This window comes from Festucalex cinctus, chromosome 3, assembly GCF_051991245.1.
Source record: "Festucalex cinctus isolate MCC-2025b chromosome 3, RoL_Fcin_1.0, whole genome shotgun sequence".
NCBI classification, from domain to species: Eukaryota; Metazoa; Chordata; class Actinopteri; order Syngnathiformes; family Syngnathidae; genus Festucalex; species Festucalex cinctus.
The window spans coordinates 14,934,862-14,957,710 of record NC_135413.1 but is presented as its reverse complement, the minus strand read 5'-3'; the positions used below and the strand labels follow the sequence as shown (position 1 = coordinate 14,957,710).

The 22,849-nt window shown below is 38.6% G+C and overlaps 1 protein-coding gene across 1 annotated transcript in view; it reads left to right on the top strand.

Annotated features, from left to right (window-relative positions):
• The window catches only part of b4galnt4a (beta-1,4-N-acetyl-galactosaminyl transferase 4a), a 164,737-nt gene that overhangs the window by 74,286 nt on the left and 67,602 nt on the right, over positions 1-22,849 (top strand). The window contains exon 3 of the mRNA XM_077515998.1: positions 14,627-14,725. Coding sequence (XP_077372124.1) covers positions 14,627-14,725 — 99 coding nt within the window. The remainder of the gene's footprint in view (positions 1-14,626; positions 14,726-22,849) is intronic.

The window sequence follows — 22,849 nt, the reverse complement described above, 5'->3', positions numbered from 1 at the left end:
CCTGTTGATTGATCTCTTCATGATCTATCGACTGTTTCGCCGTGCACAATCGCTGTGTCTTCTCCGCTCGTCTTCAGCCACTGCGTGCCTTGAATGTCAGTGCTCACTTTTTGGGCTTTTTCCCTTGATAATCATAGCTTTCCTCTAAATATATTTACAGTATTTGAAAGTCGCAAAACAGTCTTTTTAGTTTTGAACCCCAAGATCTCATTGCGATTTGGTTCATTTTTTTTAGTCATTAAGCTCCATACATAAATGGTTATCTGATTTGTTATAACAAACTTGATTTTTCACTCAAACCAATGTGGAAGCCGATCTACTATTGCAGTGTTGCATCTGCCAAACAGGCAAAATTGCTGCACAGTTCATTTTGCAATAAATTCATTTATCCTGAGATGGAATGTGATGGCTGATTTTGCAGTTTTTGCATACCACGTCTGAAAGCATGCAAACCGGCACAGCTGTGCTTAACAATTACTGCAGTACTCTGGCAAGGAGGTGGCACAGGGAAAATGAGAGGCAACAAGGAGAAGGAAGTTCTATCTCATGTAAACAATTTTGAAATGGCAGACATGAAAGTTATTGTGACATAATCGTTTCATCAGTGCAATTTTGGAGCTTAGGGCTGATTGGAGCCAATCACAAGAAGGGGTCATGCCATATCACCTATAACAAAACACCTTTCAACTCTGCATTTCCTTGAGTTGCCGTTATTCCAGCACACTGCGGTAATGGGCTCTTTGCACAGTTCGACTACTTCCTGAACTAAATACCACACCTTTGTTTCCTGTCTTTTAAAACATTGTCTGGCCAATGTTGTTATAGTTACTGAGATCAGGCACACCTGGATTAATCAGCTCGTCCAGTCATGAAAGACAGGAAATGAAGGAGTGGTGTTGAGTTCAGGAAGTAGTGGATTTGTGCGAAGAGCCCATTGGTGCTGAGTTTTCTCAGAGGTTTTTGGATGTGCGATACCAAATTTTTAATGCAATTTAACGCAGGATCGCCGTTACATTCAGTTCCCACTCATGCGTGACATTCTGTAACTTTAACTTTAACTTTAAAATTTATCTTCATTTTACGCTGGCAGTGCTCTCCCAAATTTTCCATGATAGAAACCATCAGTTACCTAAAATGCAAAACACTCTTACTTGCAGCGGTCTTGTTGCTAACAGCATGAACAATCTGTTTGAGTGAACACACAATTTGGTGCATGCTATTTATAATTTTTGTAATCTATTGTTTTATTTTATTTGTGAGACTTATACAATTACATGCGGTCGGATGTGCTACACAGACAAGGGGTATTACATCTGTAAAAGTGGTCTATAGATGACTAAAATGTCTTGCGACAAACTACACAGTTGTTAATGTGGAAGATTTAAATTAAATTCTTGAACCTCACATTGTCTAAACAGGCTGGCCAAGTCTTTCTTTTCGACAACCGCTGAAGCACTCTGGTTGCCTGGGTTGTGTTTGTCAGAATATCAATTCCTATAAGTATCTTGGTGGATTTATTCTGTCATTAAACACCCTAGCACCTTGATTTTTCTTGCTTGAGCCAGTAAAAGTTTGCGGGTGTATCAACACACTGGTCGAAGTTGATGTCTGGGAGGCATGGTTGGATCCAGAGAGACAGCTCTAGGCTCTTGTGAGATGGCAACAGGCTCGAGAAAAACAACAATTTTTATTGGCTTTTTCAATTTGGGGCAGAGCAGACAGGAACAAATGTATGTTCATTGAAAGAAAGAATAATGGTGCAGTATTTGTGAAGGTGTCTTTATCTATGCTGTGTTCAAGACTCGTATTTCTAGTAGTTATAAATACAAGTTTTACAGTATTAAATTGTTTTGGTGTCAAATAAATATGATAGGACTACACCTCAATGTAATTCACTTTCATCCTTTAGTTTGTTTTCCATTGAGTGTCAACTTGACTTTTCTGTGTGCGTGTTTCTTGTTTCACAGTGGAGGATTCTGCTTATGCATATCAGATGTGTGGAGGGGCGGCGAGTCTTCAGTTTTCTGTCTGCACTTCTGCCTTACTGTTAAATAACACATTACATTGAAATTAACAGATCTAGAGTCACTTTCAAAATGGACTACTACTATATGCACTATTATGTCGAGTCAAAAGGTAAGCAAGGCTGCAAGTGTTATAGATTAGCATCAGTTAAGTGTTTTTTTGGGCATTAGCTTCTGATAAAAGAACCTACTTAACATTAACTTGTTGCTGACTTGATTAATATTCTCCAGTACTGTAATTTTAAGTTATCGCAGGGGGACAGAATACTTTGCAACACTGTTACGCAGGACATGCATGTTAGAAAACAAGAGCATGGACGTGGGTTGTGTGCTGGCTTGCCCGCTGTTGCATGTTGGCATTTCCGGCCGGGAGTGTGGGGGGGGGGGGAGAAAAAAAAATCCTCTGACGTTTGCACAATATGGCCAAATGGGGAAACCTGCCCTCGCTGTGGCCTGCTACAGCAGAGACTTGTGCATGGTGGGAAAATGAGCAAAGATGACTCATCAATTTAAATGGATAACACGCAAAATATTTAATATTTGAGATTAAAAATGCAAGAACGTGTTTATTTCATCACATTTATTTATACAGTTGTGACTGGAACAGTCAGGCCAGCATGAGTGAACTGTGGGTGCACTGTTAATGTTAGTGAGATATGTTTTGTTGTAAATAATAATTAAATATATTAATTTATGTGAAAACATTGATCATGGTCATGACTTCTCACAATACTTTGAGACAGATAATAATCAATACCCAACTTTTTTTTCTTTTTTTTTTTACAAATATCTAGTTCATTTTTGAATGATCTCTTCTACAACGTTCCTAGAAACTCACAATGTCCCATCACTGGTTAGCTCATGTGTTTCTTTAGGGCTACCGGTCGTGGAGTACTGAAGTTTATTTGTATCTTTTTTTTGGTCTTCCACCATATATACACACACTGTATACCATATTTTGTTGTTTCCATATCAGAATGTATCTTTATTCTATCAGACTGATGTAAAATGTTATAATCTTGTCAGCTGAGAGACAGAACATTGAAAATCAGTGTGAGAATGGATTTGAAACAGCGGAGATCATAATAAAGGGACAGTAGTCCTTTTGACATTTGGCCCAAAGGAGCAATACAAAGATTTCATTGCTATACAGACCAAGAACTACATGAATTGCATGACATTTGCGTTGAAATATAATAATGAGCACCCTGTGTATCAAATGGTGCATTATTTACATAAAATTTGAACAAGGCGTCTGTTTGTCAGACGGATTGTAAAATGTCAGAAGATTTCCCAAGCTTTTGTTGCTAGTACGTGGGCAGTAAGTAGTACGAGTTCTTTCAAGAGAACTGAGTGTTGTTACAGGACATGTCAAATATGATATGGCAGACACGCTTGCAGCCCACCTAGTCATTATTATTGACAGAGGCTACACACAATGTGGGCATGCAGGTATAAAGTCTCAGCGCAATTAATGACATTTTTGTAGACCTTCCAGCGGTCAACATATTGCATGAATGCACATGTGGCTGCATTCAGATTCATAAAACTATTCAAGTGAAGTAATCAATGGATGGCATAGTGTGAATAGACTGAAACCAGTGATTTCTGTGATTACTGCTCCGTGCATCACTGGCATTTTCGATTCATAAAATATTGGAAATTACTTTCCACAATGTCACATTCAATGCATAATTCAATCCTTAATGAGATGAGCACTTTGAATTGACGTTTGTCTCACTGTCTTGGTGACAACATGGTGAAGAGCTGTGGCTTAAAATAAAGAGGCAATTCAACTAATGAGATACAATCTGAAAGTAGTTTAAAAAACTTATTTTTCTCTCAATTGATTGACAGTCTTGGAATTTTATGAGAGTTGATGTAGTTATTGTGGATTGCATCAGTTCAAATAAAACAAAACACTGTAGTTACATGCCGATTGCATCTTGCATCAGTTCAAATAAAGTCAAATAAAACCAAACATCAGACATGTGCCACAAACAAAACACATAAAACACAGCCGTGACAAATTGGGTTACATTTGACCCAACTGTCTTTCGAGTGTATACTGTGTACAGTATAGGCAAGTGCCTGTGTGTGTGGAAAAACTGCTTTTAGATAAGTGAATCAGTGGAGTGTTAAATGTGTGATGGAGGAGTTTAATATTTTATATTTTATGTGTGAGACTGACATGTCTCTTAAACACTCATAAAGTCAGCCATTCAATTTTAGCAGACTGCAAATCCTTCCCGTTTAATCTTGTACCGTCATGCTCCATTACCCAATGTGCCCAAAATGTGGCTGATCTGATCTTAATCATAGTGTTGCTACACTTGTAGTAATGACTGCAGGAAACAGCGTGTGGACAAAAGTATTGGTACACCACTTTTGATCATTGTGGGGAAGTTTTTCATTTGGTCTCGTAGACATTGCGATATGAAAACCACCACCCAGATCATACAGTCCACTGCTGATAAAACATACAGAAACATTTTTATGTAAATGAACAAAAAGATCATGTCCAAGATTATAGTGAAATGTAATAAACTGGGGGATAAAGCTCAACATTAACTAATTTGACCCCAAATGTTGCTGATAAAGTTGAACGGATACTAGACATTTTTCTCTGTCAACTTGTAGTATAATACAGTGTAGAACATAGACATAAAAATGTGTAAATGAATAGGAGGACAAATCAAAGTTAAACAGAAAGAGGTAGGCTTGGCGTATACTATGTAAAGCACCATAAAGCTGAATTTTATTTATAGCTGCTTCAAAGACAACCAGTAACTTATTTTAACAAAAACCTGTGAGGGTAACATTTTGGGGAGACACAGTAAAGAAAGCACACACTGACGACTGCCATATTGTGACCCGTTTTGGGCTTTTTGGTGTTTCTAACCAAGTCTTTTCAAATTAAGATACTGTACTGCCTACGGACTAATACTGGGCTGGTGGAAGAGACCCAGGGAGTGCTACATAGGCATGGTTTCGGGGATGCAAGTCTTTGACTCATCCCATGCGCTTGAGAACCCACACTGCACGACTATGCCTATGGATTTAGAAAGTGATGTCATAAAAGCTCCTGTAGGTGTATTGTGTAGGTGGCCCAGTACCTTTATCCACAGTTTGATTTTTTTATTTCTTAAATATGTGTCCTTGGCTCTTTCTCACAGCCTTTCTTTTCAAGAAAATCGGCAAAATCCTACCCAGCCTCATGCAGACACAAAAAACAACAAAATAACTGACAAACAAAAAAGTGGTTGGAAAATGGTCTGAAAAGGTTAAGCCATAAAAAAAAGGGAAACAGCCTCCTTCTTGTACCATAGGAAAGTAGTGCAATATCAGTGTGGTTTGTAAGCCTGTTCTAAGTTGAAGACGTACTGGGGATATTACTCCCTAAAGGTCAGCACAAGCTTATGAGGAATGTGCATTATTCCTGAGTACGTGGCTAGTTTCTCTACCTCAGGAGACTGAATGATGATTAGGTGACACTAAAAACCAAGAAGGTCCAAGATGAGTGGCAGCTGTTGTGTTTCCTTGCTGCCCCCTGTCACACTTCATCACAAGTCATCAGCCTGGATTGAAAGCGTAAGCCTCACACAGATGGCAAGTGGCTGCTGGTTATTCCTCTTTGTTTTCAAAATCACTCGTCCAGCAAACTGAGTCATGCACGTTCTTATCCTGACTCCACTGTTATATTCATGTATCCCTTTCAACTATGTCTCCTCTCCTGCTAATCCAGCTTGTACACTCTCCTTACGTTATGATTAAAAGCAGTTTCATCCTATCTCTCCTTGAGTATGTTTGTGAGGCTGTACTGAAATACATCCTTGATAATTTTAATTACTTCATCAAAAGATTACAATCTTCTGCGGTTCTCTCTCTTACAGATGAGCTTAAAACAAGAGTGTTCTTTAATGCATTTTGCTTGCAGCACTGAAACAGCATCCTCTTAAATATCCATTTTGTTGTATACACCTGCAGAGAATGTTTTTTTTTTCCCCCACTTTGCATTTAAGAGCTGCTTTCCAGTCAGTGAGAGTTTATCACAATAAAGCTTAATGAAAAGCTTAAGGAAATTATTTGTGTAAAGTGTCTTTAAAGTGCATAAATATTTAGTATATACAACAAAAGTAGGGCCAAATAAAAGAAGGAAAACAAATTTAAGTGCCAATTCCTAAAGTTCTTTTTATTAGGGAAGCCGAGTTGGGCATTTATATGTCAAAGCAAGGTTAAAATATGTTTTTCCTTTTTATTTTTAATTTTTTTTGTAATCCGGGGTTATGAGGTGATCTATGCAGTGTGTCCCAACAAAAAAAGTCCAAATCAATGTTCAATTCTACTCTTGATGGAGTTTGGTTGTCATAGTAATCTTGTACTAGCATTGTCGTTTTCTTTTCTCTTGTAAAAGTGTGTTTAAAAAAAAAATAAAATAAATGAATCCCATTCTTATTCTTCCTCTCCTCCTTCTCCTCATCTTGGCAATGGCCATTAATCTTCCAAACAATGAATTGAAGCCGCAGACTCTATCACTCCCATTATCGACTGCTGCAGTCTTCTCTTATTTATGTTCCATTTTTCATTTACCGCTCTTCCTCACTCAGCCACTCGGCTGTTGTCTCAGTGACCGCCATGTAATGTCTTGTATGAATAATGCAGGTGGTGAGCAAAAATAGGAGCACTGATTTTCTCTTGGCTCCGAATTCTGCAAGAGTTCAACTGAATAGTTGTAACTGATTTTTTTTTTGACACGCTTTGCGTAAAGAAAATTGGAATTTGGATGTGTTTTCAGACGAAAACGGCCGACTGCAAGATCATGGCTCTGATGGTCTTATTTGACCTCTGAGTCGTTTGTAGTGCTGAGCCAGGTTTGGCAGGAATCTCCGTGATGTCTTAATGGCTATCTGACGTGAGTGGGGTCGTGTTGGCGCCTGCTCCGTTTAAACCTCTGTTTTTGTCTTCCATGTGCAATGATGTTTTGCAGTTGTGACTAGTGCACGGTGTCTTAACAGACATCTCCATTCAGTCACATTCTGCTTGTATATGCAAGGGGTAACTACAGTTATCGACTATTTTTTTGCCCATAAGGAAGACTAAAAAACAATCCTGTACTGATTGCCAGTCAATCAGAGAAACACTCACCTTTGCATTCACTCCATGGGTGGGAACTGACCCCATGCTGTGCCTACACAGAGGTAAAGTGGGTGAACCACTACAAAATGGAGGCTTTTTTTTTCATAGTTATTATAGAGTAATCATTGGTCTATAACATAATATAAAAGGCTTTTCTTCGATATTCAATATCACATTTTTTGGCAGCATTTTCGTGAGTGTCTAGCATTTATTATTCATGCAGCCTATTGGACATGACTGGCACATGACAGCATTTGCAGTGGTCTGTGGGACTGTAATGTCTGAAATCAGCCTAGCAAAAAGTGGGCTTGCAAATGAGTGATGTGAGAAATTGGAATGTGCATCAGACATTGAGATAGCAATGCAGTTTTTCTATAGTGTACAAATTCAAATATAATTGTGTTTTCCCCTTTTATTGTTGTTGTTTTTGCATTGCCTGTCTTTACTGTGGTACATTCTACCGCATTAGAGAGAGACTATTTGTGTGTTCTTATAAAATATGAGCGCACTTGTCAGTTGAGAAGCCGAGGTCGGAAACATTCCAATTAGTTTATGTGTCAATAGTGGAGGGATGTTATGAGTGCAAATCAGTGCTCATGAGCATGAGCATCACTTTTCTGTGTTCACTGTTTTGTCCAAACAAAACTAACCGAGCAGCCTTTTTACACAAGAAAAAAAGCAGTGGGTGTTAAGATTTTAACAGTCTCCAATTGTTCCGTGTTCTTAGCGCTGTATGTCCAAGTTGTTCTCTTCATCGCCAACTTTCATTTTGCTCATTCTTTCTCTCTTGTCTACCGCAGTCTATTGCTTCATTTTCTGTTGTCAGTTTCTGTGACTCTTTTCATGACGTTGATGCATTAGAGGCTGCCCCGTTTCAACAGTGATTTTTCCACTGACATGTCCAATAATGTGCCTATCAAGTTTGAAAGCAAAAAGACAGCCCATGTTTTTGCAGCTGAACCTCTAAAGTTGAACATCTCTGAGGCTGAATAACTCTGAATTCCACCAGTTAGTGTGTGGAACCACTTGTTGTACATGAAGCAACACAAGACCGCAGCATTAAAGGTTTAACTAGCGTTTCTTTGCAAGTTTGTTAGGCTTTTTTGCAACACTTATTCCAAAGGCAGAATGCGGGTTGCCAAATGGCGCTAAATAGTTGTGTAATCATGTATAAGAACTTTACATTGCAATATGACTCCAGCGGTTACAAACCAATAAATGTAGGACGTTTTATTGTTGTTACACTAAGAGTGGCTAATTTGACATTCTTGTGTTATTTAAAAACATTATTGATGTTCAACCTTAAGAGGTTCAACTCCATTTTGTTTGTTGCTGTTTTTGTGTGGACATGGAAGCATTGAAGTCAATGTGCATGGGTGATGCTGGTGGGAGGGTGGTGAAGCCATTTATGTGAAGTGCCCCAGATCTGTGTTCTACTTCATCCCTTTCCCTCTGTCTAGCACATGGACTCCCCCCTCCCTCCAGACCTGTGCTTGTTTGTGTTTAATAAGGGAGATTCATTAGACTCATTGAAATTCTAGGACATGCTGGCTCTTTCTTTTTACTCCGATCAGCAAGGTCACATGTGTATTGTGTGAACATGCAAGAATGTAAAAGCTAACTCCCAGTGTCATGTCAGCCTGCACATGAATCATGCACTCATTTGGACATATGCATGGAAATAAACACAACCACTCAGTTTAACTACTGGTATCACGATGTCTCGTGAGCTTGAATGTTCCACATTCAATTTGTTTTAAACCATGAATATTTTTCCAAGTGCAAGTCATTTGGTTGATAGCATTATAAAGATTTGATAAACAGTTGCTTTCACTACCGTGATTTGTTTTCCCCTGTTTTGCAGTTATGCAATTTTTAATACATGAGGCAGTTTAACATGCTCCTTAACATCAGCTTTATTTACCACAGCAACATGATGATACCGTTTTGGGTTCAGTGCCAGCAAAAATTAGGTCTGCTTCTAATTTAGGGCTGAAAGAATCTTGAAGTCTTGTAGTTTGCGATAAGTGATGACAAGAGCTTGACAACATCGAGTCGATACGCAGTTAAGGAGGCAAAAATGTGGTGCCACCTTAGGTCAACAACTTAAACTGAGGCTTTTTAGTTCCATCGATAAGCACACTTTGGGTCGATTGAGCTGAGCAAGCATTTTTGTAAAACGAATGTACAAGAACATTACATTTCCAGGATAATCATAAATGATCTGCTAGTCTGGTAGGCCTGATAATGAAAGCTGATTAGCTGTCAGCTCAATTGTCGTCTCACATGCATCCTGGTTTACTTCGGGTACACCAATGTCACAGCAACTTTTACAATAACTCATCATATTTAACATGTTTTTTTCCCTTATCATCTTGATAGTATTTAGTATATTCAAATCTCGATGTGCAGCCTCAGGTCAATATTATTTTTATTCATTTGGCAATTTTATAATAACATTGTTGTATCAGATCTTTGCAAAGCTGAACATTTAACAAAAGGGGGGGGAGGGGGGGGGGGGGCTCAAGAATGGAACATCATAATGCAGTTGGTTTGCACCACTATTCATTAGTTTGTTTACTTTGATTACTTCGTGGTTTATGGAGGATGATGAACAGATACAAATCGCTATTGTGATTCTGTAGAGTGGACGTTTCAAATATAAAAAATCTTTATTTAAAAACAAACAAACAAAAAATCCACACGTTCATCTGATTAAATTCAGACTATTTAATCTTTAGATTCTTCTTCTTCTTCTTCTTCTTATTATTATTATTATTATTATTATTATTATTATTATTATTATTATTATTATTATTATTATTATTATTATTATTATTATGTGGCTATTTCAACATTTTTCCTCTATTTTAATTTCCCAAGTATCGAGCGAGAAAATTGTCTTGACGACGTTTTCTGCATGTGTCTTTGCGATAAAGGTCAGAATGTGAGTGTTAACGACACATCAGGCTCTTTTAGCTATTCTGGTAGCTGACAGGAGGGAAGCCTGTTGTCACAGTTCTTCATTACCTTCTCTGCCCTCCTTCATCTCGCTCCATTGGAAGTTAAAAAAGTAATCAAAGACTCAGCATCTGACAGCTGTCAAATCACTTCTGCTAAAAAAAAAAAAAACATTTTGCAAAAACTGGCACCTTCTCTCCAAATACCCTCAGTTGCGGGCTGCTGAAAACCTCTCAAACTTGTCACAGGGGAGGTGCGCATTAAAAAATCTCTGGTAAGTGGAGGATGCTTCACCACTCAGTACTGTTCCCCTGGTTCTACCATCAGAACAGCAGACTTTTATCTCCTCATTCCTGAGAACTTTTTGCTCCCCATTGGTCCGTCGTGCCCTTCACATGACCATGTTAACTTTAATATGCCTCATAGCATATTCAGGCTTTCAGTGCGCTTGTTGAACAGCACATTTGGGGAGACATTGCGGTCTTTGGGGAGGAGATCCTTGTCAGCAGGGTGGATGATCACAATGGAATTGATAAAGAAGTACTTGGGAAAAAGTTTTTTTTTTCTTTCATTGTCAAAAAGAGTCTAGCAAAACTGTAAAGACTGAATTAGTCAGTGATCAGAGGCGGTTTTACAGGGTGGCAACAAAGGTCTTGTCACCCCAGTTGCCACCCCTATTGTTGGCAATGAAGCTATCAATGCTAAATTCATTTTTTTAAATAAATGGGGGGGTTATAACCTCCTCCCCCCTCACTCGCAAAACTGAACCTCCTGCTGACCCTTCACCAACCCAGGTAAAGCTTTCTAGAGCCACCACTGTTAGTGATGTTAGCAAAACAAACACTTTGCTACGAAACATGTTGAAATAATCAAGATCATTGTCTTTGTGAGTTTAGATTTCAACAAACTGAAGTAGTCTTGTATGCACAAATGAACAACAGCACTGTGGTCCACCATTGTTTGAATTTTAAATTGGTCATGCATAGCTAACCTACACAAAAATGTAAACTGTCATTCTCGCAACCTCCCACTTTAACCTCAAAGTTACAGCAAAAGTAAACATACGATAACCAAGACAAAATCAAGTCTTTACCAAGGCCAAATTCAGGCTTATATGGTTAAGGTTGTAGACACTTAAAAGTCAGAACATAGCCTACTGTCATATTATACTGCCAAAGCTCTCATATAAAGGTAAGCTCACATACTGTACATAACAAATGTGAATGGCTCGTTGCCATCAGCAAGTAAACATCAAGGGGAAATTAATCAGTGTGTGGTTGTGCTTCAGAAATATGAGGCACTAAGCATTCTGTGAGTTAAGTGTGCATGATGAGGTCTCATTATGAAGCTCTTTTCTGCTAAAAATCCTCTACAGTGGTGCTGAGGCAGGCACTGCAACAACTTTAGTGCCAACTTGTGGCGATGTGGGAATCTATCATGTTTATGTCCTTGTAGAAAAGTGTCAGTTTTACAACATGGATGGTAAAGATGCCAACCCTCCCGGTTTCAACAGAAGTCCCCTTAAAAATAAGTACAACCCCCGACATTACGGGCATCTAATAGGTCCTCATGACTTCACCGACCCTTTCTTGTCCATGTGCATCTTTTATTCTTTCACACATAATGCATGTGCGAGAGTAATTTGTGAAATGCTTGTGGACTGTATACCTCACACGCTTTCAGAAAAGCCATGAAGGTACATTAGAAGTAAGAAAAAGAAAAAAATCACACTGTGGGTAAAGTTGCAAAAGTCACTGTAAAAATTGCAGAAATTCATCACCTCAGTATTGCTATTAGTGAAGAGGCGCTAAACACCAAAAGTAGTGATTGTTTCATGTTTTGGCATTATCAGCATTGGGCACAGTTAACAGGAGGATATGCTAAGACAAGTTGGTTTGAATAATTATGTGGAAGTTCAAATTTTCTTGTCAAGTTATTTAGAAGATTGTAATTGGCTGGTAACCAGTTCAGGATGTACAGGATGTATTGCCTGAAGCCAGCTGGGATAGGCTCCAGCACCACCGCGATCCTTATGAGGAGTAAGCGGTTAAGAAAATGGATGGATGGATGGATGGATGGATGGATGGATGGATGGATGGATGGATGCATGGATGGTTATTTAGAAGATACTGCTCGGACTTTCAGTAATGTGCCACACTAGATGCTTTTAATAACTAATTCCCTCAAAAATCATCTCTGCTAGAACCAAATCAACATCGAGTTTTTTTTTAAATTCATCACTCTAAGTCGGGGGTGTTGCTACGGCTGGCATTGGCTAGGATGCCACAGAGGCGAGATTCCTCTACATTTGATGGTCAATTATGTAAGTAATTTTTTGTTTCTGGAACACGGAACAAATTAAGCGGGGGGGTGTAGGGGGACAAAAAGAGATGGCTGTCATTTGTGTGTCTTTATAATGCTTCGAACTTGCATCTCCAAATGCTTATTGTAATGTTTGAAAAGTGATCAGGCCAAGCGACGAGCTACTAACAATTCTTGAATGCCAATTTGCAACGGTTATTGTCGACCGTAATCGTGCCAACACACAAGGTGCTTAGTTTGTTTTTGTTTTTGCTTACAAACACACTTGCCTGAACGGAAACTATCCCGGGAAAGCTGAGTACGTCAGCACAGCTAGCATGTGACCAAATGTACCAATTATGAGCGATGCTACGCCAAACGATCTACGGCATACTAGAATTTGTGACTTGCACACAGCACTCGTAGCAGAGGGGCCGCAAGCTACGGCGCTCACTGCGGCATCAATCACGTAATGTGCGGCACTACTTTACGCCGGAGAAAACGCAGTATTATAAAGCAGGCTTAAGCTCTGTCATTATCACATTGCTTCCACCTGCCTGACTGCGGTAGTGCGGAAGGGTAAAAAAAAAATAAAAAACATGTCAAAATAATATTATGTCAACCATTACACATGCTGTGTGACGCCTCCGTTCCACATCGTTGCTACAGCAACCTGTCAGATGGGTCAATAATGTGGCCCAGTCTGAACAGTGCAAGATCTGATTTAGACACTTGCCATAAAGAGTGTAGAGTAGACAGTCAGCCCTAATAATCAGATTTGAGGAGGAATCTGATTGGAATCAGATATGCCTGCAGTCCTTAAACTTACTTTTAGAGATTAGCGTTTATGGAACGTCTTCTTCTTGCCCTTTTTTTTTTTTTTTTCCAAGCCTACATGTTCTCTCTTGGCCAAGACAGGTCATGTTGGTTTGTTCTGTCATTGTCAGGGTTCCTCAACTGGTTTTAGGTTATACCGTATATTAGGGGTGTGAATTGCCTAGTACCTGACGATTCGATTCGTATCACGATTCACAGGTCACGATTCGATTCGATACCGATTAATCCCGATACGAATGGTCACGATTCGATACCGATTAATCCCGATACAAATTTATAAGTCGATTGTTGCGATTTTTTTCCATTCAAATTTAGAAAATACTATCAGTAAATTTGTACATGTACACTGTAAGATTTGTATGAATATATTTATCTAAAACTTGAGGCTTATAACCGTGAGCCACTGTACACAAACAGTTTGCAATCTGTTTCACATTTGAACAGCATTAAAATAAAAATATTAAGGCTTAATGTGCCGTTCATATAACATTCTTCCATGCTCAAGGTGTGAATCCAAAAAAAAAAAAAAAAAAAATCGATTCTGCCGATTATTGAATCGATTCGAGAATCGCGCGATGTAGTATCGCGATATATCGCCGAATCGATTTTTTTTAACACCCCTACCGTATATGATAGCTAATATGACAGTTGCTGTCATATGTTTGTTTGTGTGTTTGTGTCACAATTTGTGTTGTCCATGCTTTTGTGTTAAGTCAATGCACTTTATAAATGTGTTTTTAAAGGTGCCAGAGCAAGATGATCTGTTATTGCCTCTGGAGTGGCAAAGTGTTTGATGATCTGTGTCACCATACTTTAATCCTGTTTTTATCCAATGACAGTTGAATCAAAATCATACAATGCATAGATGAGATACTTTAAATTAAATCCCAATTCCTCCATGTCTCATTTTGACATCAGACCACCCAAAAGTGGTGGATTGGAGAGATTAAGTCAGACTACTGTAATTTGTGCTCGTTTTTAGTTAAAAATTGTGCAGCGTAAAAAATACCTCTGGAGTGAGAATGAGTGTTGAAGAGAGTTCCATCGAGGCTTTAACAAGGGGAATAGCCCTCAGAATGAGTGTAAGTGTGTGCTGTCCTCAGCTGAGCATAATGGACAGTTTAAGCTTCTAGCACTCCCATCAATGAGACAGGCCTGCGGTTTGAGCTAATGATAGTACTTCATCTCTGTTATTGAGAGTATTCATGATGATGGATGGATTTTGTGCATAGATGGATGTGTGAGTCGATGGCAGGATTAAACCGCTGACTTGGAATCAAGTTTTCCTTGCATAAGATGTCTCTTTAGGGTGAATGATCTTGTAATTTTAGGGGAATAAATGTGTCGAATTTGCTTCTCTCTTCAAGGATGACGAGCCAATTACAGGAGTTTCCAACAGAAGAAGCCACACCCACATCCGCAAGTTTCTTGCTCAGCACCATAAGAAATTGCCATGGAAACCAGAGGTAATTACTTTTCTCTTTTTTTTGTGTGTGTCCTCAATTAGACCTGAGTACTTGTTCTGAGGCCTTCCTATCTTTTAGACACAGGTCCAGTTGCTGTCTCTATTTGTGTGACTCATCACGCAAGCTTGGTGACTCATACTGGACACACATTCAATTTTTAGTAATCAACCTTACCCAGAAAACATATCATTATCATTTCAGGGCACATTTTCCTTTGATGAAATATTGTTTAACTAAAAATGTGATACTTTTCTTTCCTTGATGTTAGTTAGACAGTTTACTGTCCAATATGAACATGTCTCGAAGGGAATTATCTACATACCTGTTAAATTATTTCGTCAGAATATTTCTTTAAAACCCATTAGAGGATAGCAGCCAGGGCTAAGGAGCTCTTTTTTTCCTTTTTTCATGTAGATAAGGGAAAATTTGTAACCTGTTCAGCCTACTTAAATCAATTACGTGTTGTTTGCAATGTTACCCTTCTTCTGCACTCTCACCACTGAATCACCGCAATGTTTTTACAAAAATTTTAGTTGGGTGCTATAATTAAAAAAAAAAAAAAAAAAAGTCTTCATAAGTAAATAAGTAGTCTGTCTCTAAAGGGAATGTTGCTCTCCCCATATACTGTACATTTACAGCTTTCTTGTACAATGCACTTTGCAGGAAAAACAGAATATTGTGACGGGATCCAATAATATCGCTGTCTGTAATGTGATGACGTACGATCTTCAGATTTCTCAATTTTGACAGCTAAATTCAATCATGTGTGATGTGCGTATCACAGAGTGCAGAGCTTTGATGACCATATTATTGTTCAAAGTGTTCATGCTCATAAGATTATGCAGCATTAGCTAATTGTTGAGTGTGCATCTGCAGTGTGTCTTTATTTTTAGTACCTATTAGCACCAAAACGACGATAAAATGTGGGACAAAACATTTATGTCTTTTAAGTATTCATATGAAGATTGTTCATATTTTTTAGAGGGATTTGCCTCAGACACATTTGAAGATCGAGTTTTTATGTATGTGGTGGAATTAGGATTTTAGCTTGTTTGTTGTTTTAATTTGCCAAATATGGGACAAGGTAAAATGGTGAGCAAATCAGAGTTCTGAATATGTTGACTAATTGCAAAAATATAAACAGAGGAATTAGCTTGATCTATTTTTTCCCCCATGTTTAATTATCGTTGTGAACATTATTTTGTGGGATTCTTTGTGAGGATAAGCAGGAAAGAAAATGATAAAATGAATGTTTGTTTTCCCCAAACCAAATATAAGGCCTTTACTTCTGCATTAATATTACATTATACATGCATTAATTTAGCAGCAGCATCACAGCTACTGTACATTTGACAATATATAAAAAATATTCTGTTTTCACAAATATTGTCCAAATATATATTTAAATTCCATTATTAGCTGTGACAGTCAATCATCGACTTGATTTAATGGAACACGATTGCATGAAGTGGCATGAGCACTATTAATTTTCTCAATCCAAACACTAATCATTATGATTGCTACCTCAAAATGTCCCAGCTGAGGGAATTAAAATGTCAACAAAATCCATGTCTGTGGTACATGATAAACTAATATTTGCTTTGTTTGGGAACAGACAATGTGACTGGAACCAGTTTAGGCAACAAGCTTAATCTTTTAGCGGCAGGCTCGAACAAATAACTCAAATTCATAATGAATTCAGTACATTTTTTATAACAACTTACTGATTTTGGTGGCTAGCTTGTTATGGCAATATATTCACAAAGACATATTAAAAATAACATTACACCTTCTTAAAGTTATTTTTTCAGATGTTTCATGAAACACAAAAAACTTAACTATTTGCCCCATGAGGAGATGATTTAGGCAAAATAAAACTAAAAAATATGACTTGGGCAATTATTTGAAGAGGGTGACAATATAATTCATAGTGTTTTGCAATCCCTTTACACAAATATCCTACACTTTGTGAGATCTTTCATTTTTGACTTCTAACTGCAATTGTGCTGCATTTTTGTGTGCAGCCAAGATTGCCTCTGCCAAATGGGGCAATATTGCTGCATTCTGAATTTGACAGACAATGCAATTCATCAAACATACGGATATAGCATGTATTCAGAAATGCAATTTTGAAACATCTGAATGATCTAAGGGGGGCTGAATTAGAGCCAGTCACAAGAAGGAAGGAGTCCTGCCGTACTGCGTCATCAATGACATTACTGCTTTCAACTCTGCATTTCTTTGTCTCTGGGTCATTTCAGCAAACTGTGACAATCGGTGCTGGCCTCCCCCAGAGCAGTTTTGCGGCGTTCTGTCCCAGTGTTAAATGTGTTATTAAGCAGTAAATACATCCAATTTCCATGCACTTGGGGCAAGTCAAATAAATAAAAACATTGCAATTCCTTTATTACCCAAACAATTGAGGTGACAGAATTATTTGTTGTAACTTGGTAATATGTTTGTTTGTCTCTTCCACAATTTTCAATTCCTTTATTTTTTTCCTTTTGTTTGACGTACTACACAACAATCAGATTTTCTAAAGCGCTCTTTTAAATCTGGTATTGTCCACCACCTTAACACCCGTTGCCAACTGTACATGCGACCTTTGTATGACACACTCAATTTAGTTCCCGCTATTCTGCATCTTATTAAGAAAATAGGTGAACTTTAGTAGATCACACGCAACACGAATGCCAACAGTGTGCACATGCAATTTTGAGTCATTGAAGCCCTTAGTGCCATTTCTATGCTGATGTAATTCCCTCGGAGGCATTTGCTTGAGACCTATGGTTTGTCTGATACTGGCCACCACATTATGACCACATGTACACTCTAATCAGATGGATTACAAGAGCTGTACCAAATATTCTACCTTTTAAAATGCTGATTTTCTTCGACAGTATTGTAAATTAACAGCGTTTGTCTATGATGTACTTTTTGTCCATCTTTCTACGGATGTCTTTTGAAAGGCAACACCTATCATTAAGCTCTCATTAGACTGTGTAAGTGAACATAATGTCGTGGCAGTTCGGTGTATATTTATAGTTCCTTTGACTGTTGTAAATTTCAGACTGTAAGCCGCGACTTTTACAGCAGCTTTTATTGTATATTCCCGAACCCAGCAGTAGCACTTTCTTGTCCACTGTTACCTTCTTATTAAATCGTTTAATGCTCTTGAAATGTTCAGTGAGTTCCATGTTGAATGTAGTGAAGTGTTCACATTAAATGTTTTTATGTAAATGTTTTTATTTATTTTTTTGTTATATAAATTTTGTGGGTGCTGCTTATACTGTATGTTGCCACAATAAAAGACATTTCACAGTAGTTCATTGCTGTTGGAGCTTGTTGACAACAGTCCTCAGCATTCACTCTGAGGACTTTGTAAAGAAACAGTCAACAAATCTCTTTAAATCTCCCTTTCTTTTTCATTTACTCTGTCAGACTGGAGCACAGCGGATCCTCCTCTGCTCTCTCTGCTCACTATCTGTCCTAATTACTGACACTAACTTGTTTTCCTGGTGCACAGCCAATATGGCAGAGGTCCGAGGGGCCACCAAACCGGCGCTGTCAGAGGCGTAGTCTGTGGCTGGTGGAGGTAGAGTGGGGCCATATGCCAACTGTCACAGCCTGACAGAGGTCACACAGGCATGCAGAGGAATTGATACAGTACAAGACACATGCACACTTACACAGTTATTACCAAACAAGGAATACACAGATGTTGACGTTTACACACGACCATTAACATGTATAGATTTTGATTTAGAAAGCATTTTGATAACCTATTGTGTGGGCCTTAATTAATGTCGCCAAGTGGTGAACTCATCCAGTGAAGATGAATGTCAAAGCCATAGGCATGCCGAGGGCTTCAAGAGGAAGGCGACACTAGAGCAAGGATCAAATAAAACTTTATTCATGTAGCACTTTTCATAGATAACAATGCAAGTATTTAGCAATTAAAACATCCAAACTACAAAAAAAGTCCCCTCACCCCAACATCCCCACATTAAGAAAGACATGGTGGGGCACAGAGAAACCCTGTGTGGAAAAGCACCAAAAGGAAGCTCAACTGGTGCCCATTGGCCTCCTGTGGCTCGTGCTTATACAGAATAAAAGTAATAATAATTATAAAATAATTTTGATGGGGTGGAATTCTAAACATGTTTCCTCTACTAGATGGCAGCCAATGACTATTCTAGTTACACTTGCATCAGCTAACTATACGATACGACAACAACTTAATAATTTGTCGATTTTTGAATATCACCTGAATAATATTTAAATTTGGAGTGAATAATTTTTGTGAAAAGAAGGCACAAAATGAGTTCTCAGAATTAATGTTGTTTTTCTGTTCAGCAAGTTTGTGCCATCCTTAAATGGGAATTAATTCTGCACGAGAGCTCTGTGCACTTTGTGTGTGGAGGTGGGGGAGATAATAGTATGTGAATATTTTTTGATTGCTCAATCACTCTCTCCGTTGTTGAAGGATCTTTGTACATTCATGACATATTACAGTATTTAAGATTCTGTGATGATGTGTGAAAAAACAGACATGCACGTATTTTGTATTTTTTTTTTTTCATACATCTTTTTCGGAAGTGTGTGATCCTATTTGGCAGGAGCATTGATAAAGAAATTGTGCCCCCCCCCCCCCAATCCATAATTTATGTTGACCATTCCTGCATTAGAGACTGCCAGGTCTATCTGAGCAAATCATTTAAAAGAAACCAACTGCAATTTGCCAAGTGACCTTTTTATTTATGACAGACCTCAACTTAAACTGTGGTCGCCTGCAATATAAATGCTGCCAAGAAGGGGGGTTCAGGAACATCTTTTACCAGATAAAAATGCTCGAAGCGCCGTTGTTCAACATTCAACAAGGAAACGGTGAGTAATTCTGCAACAATAGATTTAATTGAAGCACCCGTTCGTCCGTGATAGGTTAGTTTGTGTCCCACAGTCCCACGGTGTTGGCGCTTCCTGGTTTTGTCACAGTTGCATATCCCGCCCCCAAATACAATGTAGCTCTGTGATTGGTCCGAACCAATGCTGGTTCGGATCAGTGGAAATCAGCGGTCTTGGTACAAGATAAATTCTTGTGAGTTTGGGAACTCAAATACTGTGAGAATTCAGCTTTCAGAGCAAGGTTAAATACCTAGTGCACTTACCGTATTTTCCGCACTATAAGGCGCACCTAAAAGCCTTCAATTTTTTTAAAAGCTGACCATGCGCCTTATAATCCGGTGCGCCTTATATGTGGATCAATATGGAGCCGCAACAGGTCTCGCTGTCAAGACGCTATCGGTGACCCTCCACGATCGGTGACGCGCATGCGCAGAAGATCCCGCCATCTTGGATCGCTAGCTAATACTAATACTTTACCTCAGAGAAAATAATAAAACAGTTGTTTATTCATTTTGGGAGTGAATGGAGTTGTCAGAAAGCTGGTTTGTAATCTATTAATAAAGTTTGACTGACCTATCTGACTGTTTTGTTGACATTCCCTTTAGCGCAGCACCATCTAATGGATGCATTAACGTAACCCCAGCCTCTACTGTAGCGCCTTATATTATATAAGGCGCTACAGGCGCTATATATAAGTTATATAAGTTATATATGGAAAAAGTTTTAAAATATGTCATTCATTGAAGGTGCGCCTTATAATGCGGTGCGCATAATAGTGCGGAAAATACGGTACATAAAAGAGACTTTAAAGACTGCAGCCAGGAAGTAAAAAAAAAAAAAAAGAATGAAATAAAAAAGAAAAAGCAAAGCAAATAGTCAAGTGCACAATTGACAAACCCATTCAGTTAAAAACACAACCTCATTGGCTAGATAATGATATTGGACATTGACAATATCATATATTGTGAATTGTTGTAGCAGCCATAATTTCCTTAATGAGTTAACAATAATCAATGTGCAACTCATAATGTCAAGCGCGTATTGACGCTTTGTTCCCAGTGCAGTCTCGTTAGGCATCCGGAGGTTAAATGGAAGAAGCCTTGCTGCTGTTTGACAAGCACACTCATGTTTTTATGGATGTAATAACACTGCATAAAGTGGCAAAGCATGAGGTGCTACTCAACATGTAAGTGTGACTAAAGCAGAGAACACAAGGCTGTGAAGTTTTTTTCAATTTTTTTTTATTTTTAATTCTGCTTGTGTGTCTCCCATCTGTCTATCCAAGTACTGTATACTTGGGGGGGGGGGGGGGGGGGGGTAGATTAAAGAGTCTTATTTTGCCATGAAGTGTCTTATTGTAAATGTTCCACTTATGGATGGCGGGACGTCATCTTCATCTTTTCATGTGATATGTTGGCCACGTTACATGACATTATTCAAGCAGAAGTTGATGAGGCTGCAAAGGATGGTACTTTGTGATTCTCTCCTTTTTCAAAAACGACATCTCATCCTTATACTGTATCGTCTGTGCTTCTTTCTAACCACACCTTTTGCCACGCCTCCCAGTTCTCATTATCTTCATATATTAAGTGGTAACGGTCGAAACTGTGATCTAACAAAACAGCCCCAGTGCGGTCACAGAGTGAATCACACTTACACAATTTGTTCCTCAGCTCTTCAAATTTCAACAAACTATAAAATTGCAGAACATGATGTGATGCACTTTGTGGTCCTGAGGGCTTTGCACTGAGTGCTATTTTCTTTATCCCGGTCTACCTTTGGCCAGGAACATCATGTCTCACTTTCCTTATCCAAATGGGATTCATAGTGTCAGCTGGTGCAATTCCTCGTCAGTGGGTGCACTGAGCGACCATTTGTCAATGTTGGCTGCCAGCATGAATGCAGCAAGCTGTACCAGGCTTGGATTTGTGCTCCTCTTGATATTGCAACCAGATTAGGTTTTGGGCAGCAGCTCACCAGGAGATACAATCAGACAAATGAAGGAGGAAACTGATAACTTTGTCTTATGTTTAGCACTATTTTATATCTAGCACATTCTCATCTAGCAGTTTTTCCTGTACCTTATCATTTTTGCTTCTTTATGGCTTCATGCCATTTATTCGACAGATGGGATTTAAAGCCAGCCTCTCTTCCTACCTCTATTTCATGTCAGTCTGAGCTACTATATGTGTGCTGTAGACTGCCACTGATATGGAATATTGATATATTACATATTTCAGTTTTAGTGTCTTTTTTTTAACATGACTGTACTTTATGTACTTTTTTCATGAGTCAGGAAACTAACACACAATATGGGCATACTTTTTCTCCTATGTCACAATGTACCGTATTTTCCGCACTATAAGGCATTATAAGGCGCACCTTCAATGAATGACATATTTTAAAACCTTTTCCATATATAAGGTGCTACAGTAGAGGCTGGGTTTACATTATGCATCCATTAGATGGTGCTGCGCTAAAGGGAATGTCAACAAAACAGTCAGGTAGGTCAGTCAAACTTTCTTAATAGATTACAAACCAGCTTGAATAAACAGCCGTTTTATTATTTTCTCTGAGGTAAAGTATTAGTATTAGTTAGCGATCCAAGATGGCGGGATCTTCTGCGCATGTGCGTCACCGATCGTGCAGGGTTACCGATAGCGTCTTGACAGCGAGACTTGTTGCGGCTCAATATTGATCCATATATAAGGCACACTGGATTATAAGGCGCATGGTCAGCTTTTGAAAAAATTGAAGGCTTTTAGGTGCGTCTTATAGTGCGGAAAATACGGTATTAGTTAAATGAGTGCAAATGTTTTTTGTTTTTTGTTTTTTTGCTGCAGTTTCAAATGTTTGCAATTCCACATGTATCTGTTCGCCAATTAGCCATCACCCCCCCCCCAAGAAAGTTTACAACCCATGGCCTCTCCACACTGCGTGTGTAATGGTTGACTTTTAATGGTGCCTGTTGAACAAAGAGCGCTGCAAGCAGGGGGCCAAGCCTTGAATCTCTCTAGAAATCTGTTAATAAGGCTCATTTACACAGGGCCTCATTCTCTCTGCCAAATCCCACTAACCTCTGTCTGTCTGACTTTGCTGGCATGAACTCGCTTTCACACATCAGACATCCACCTTTCTGACACCTCACTTTGGATGATTGGAATCTGTCAACCTTCATGCTCTCCTAATTTTACCATTTAGTCTGACAACATGTATGAG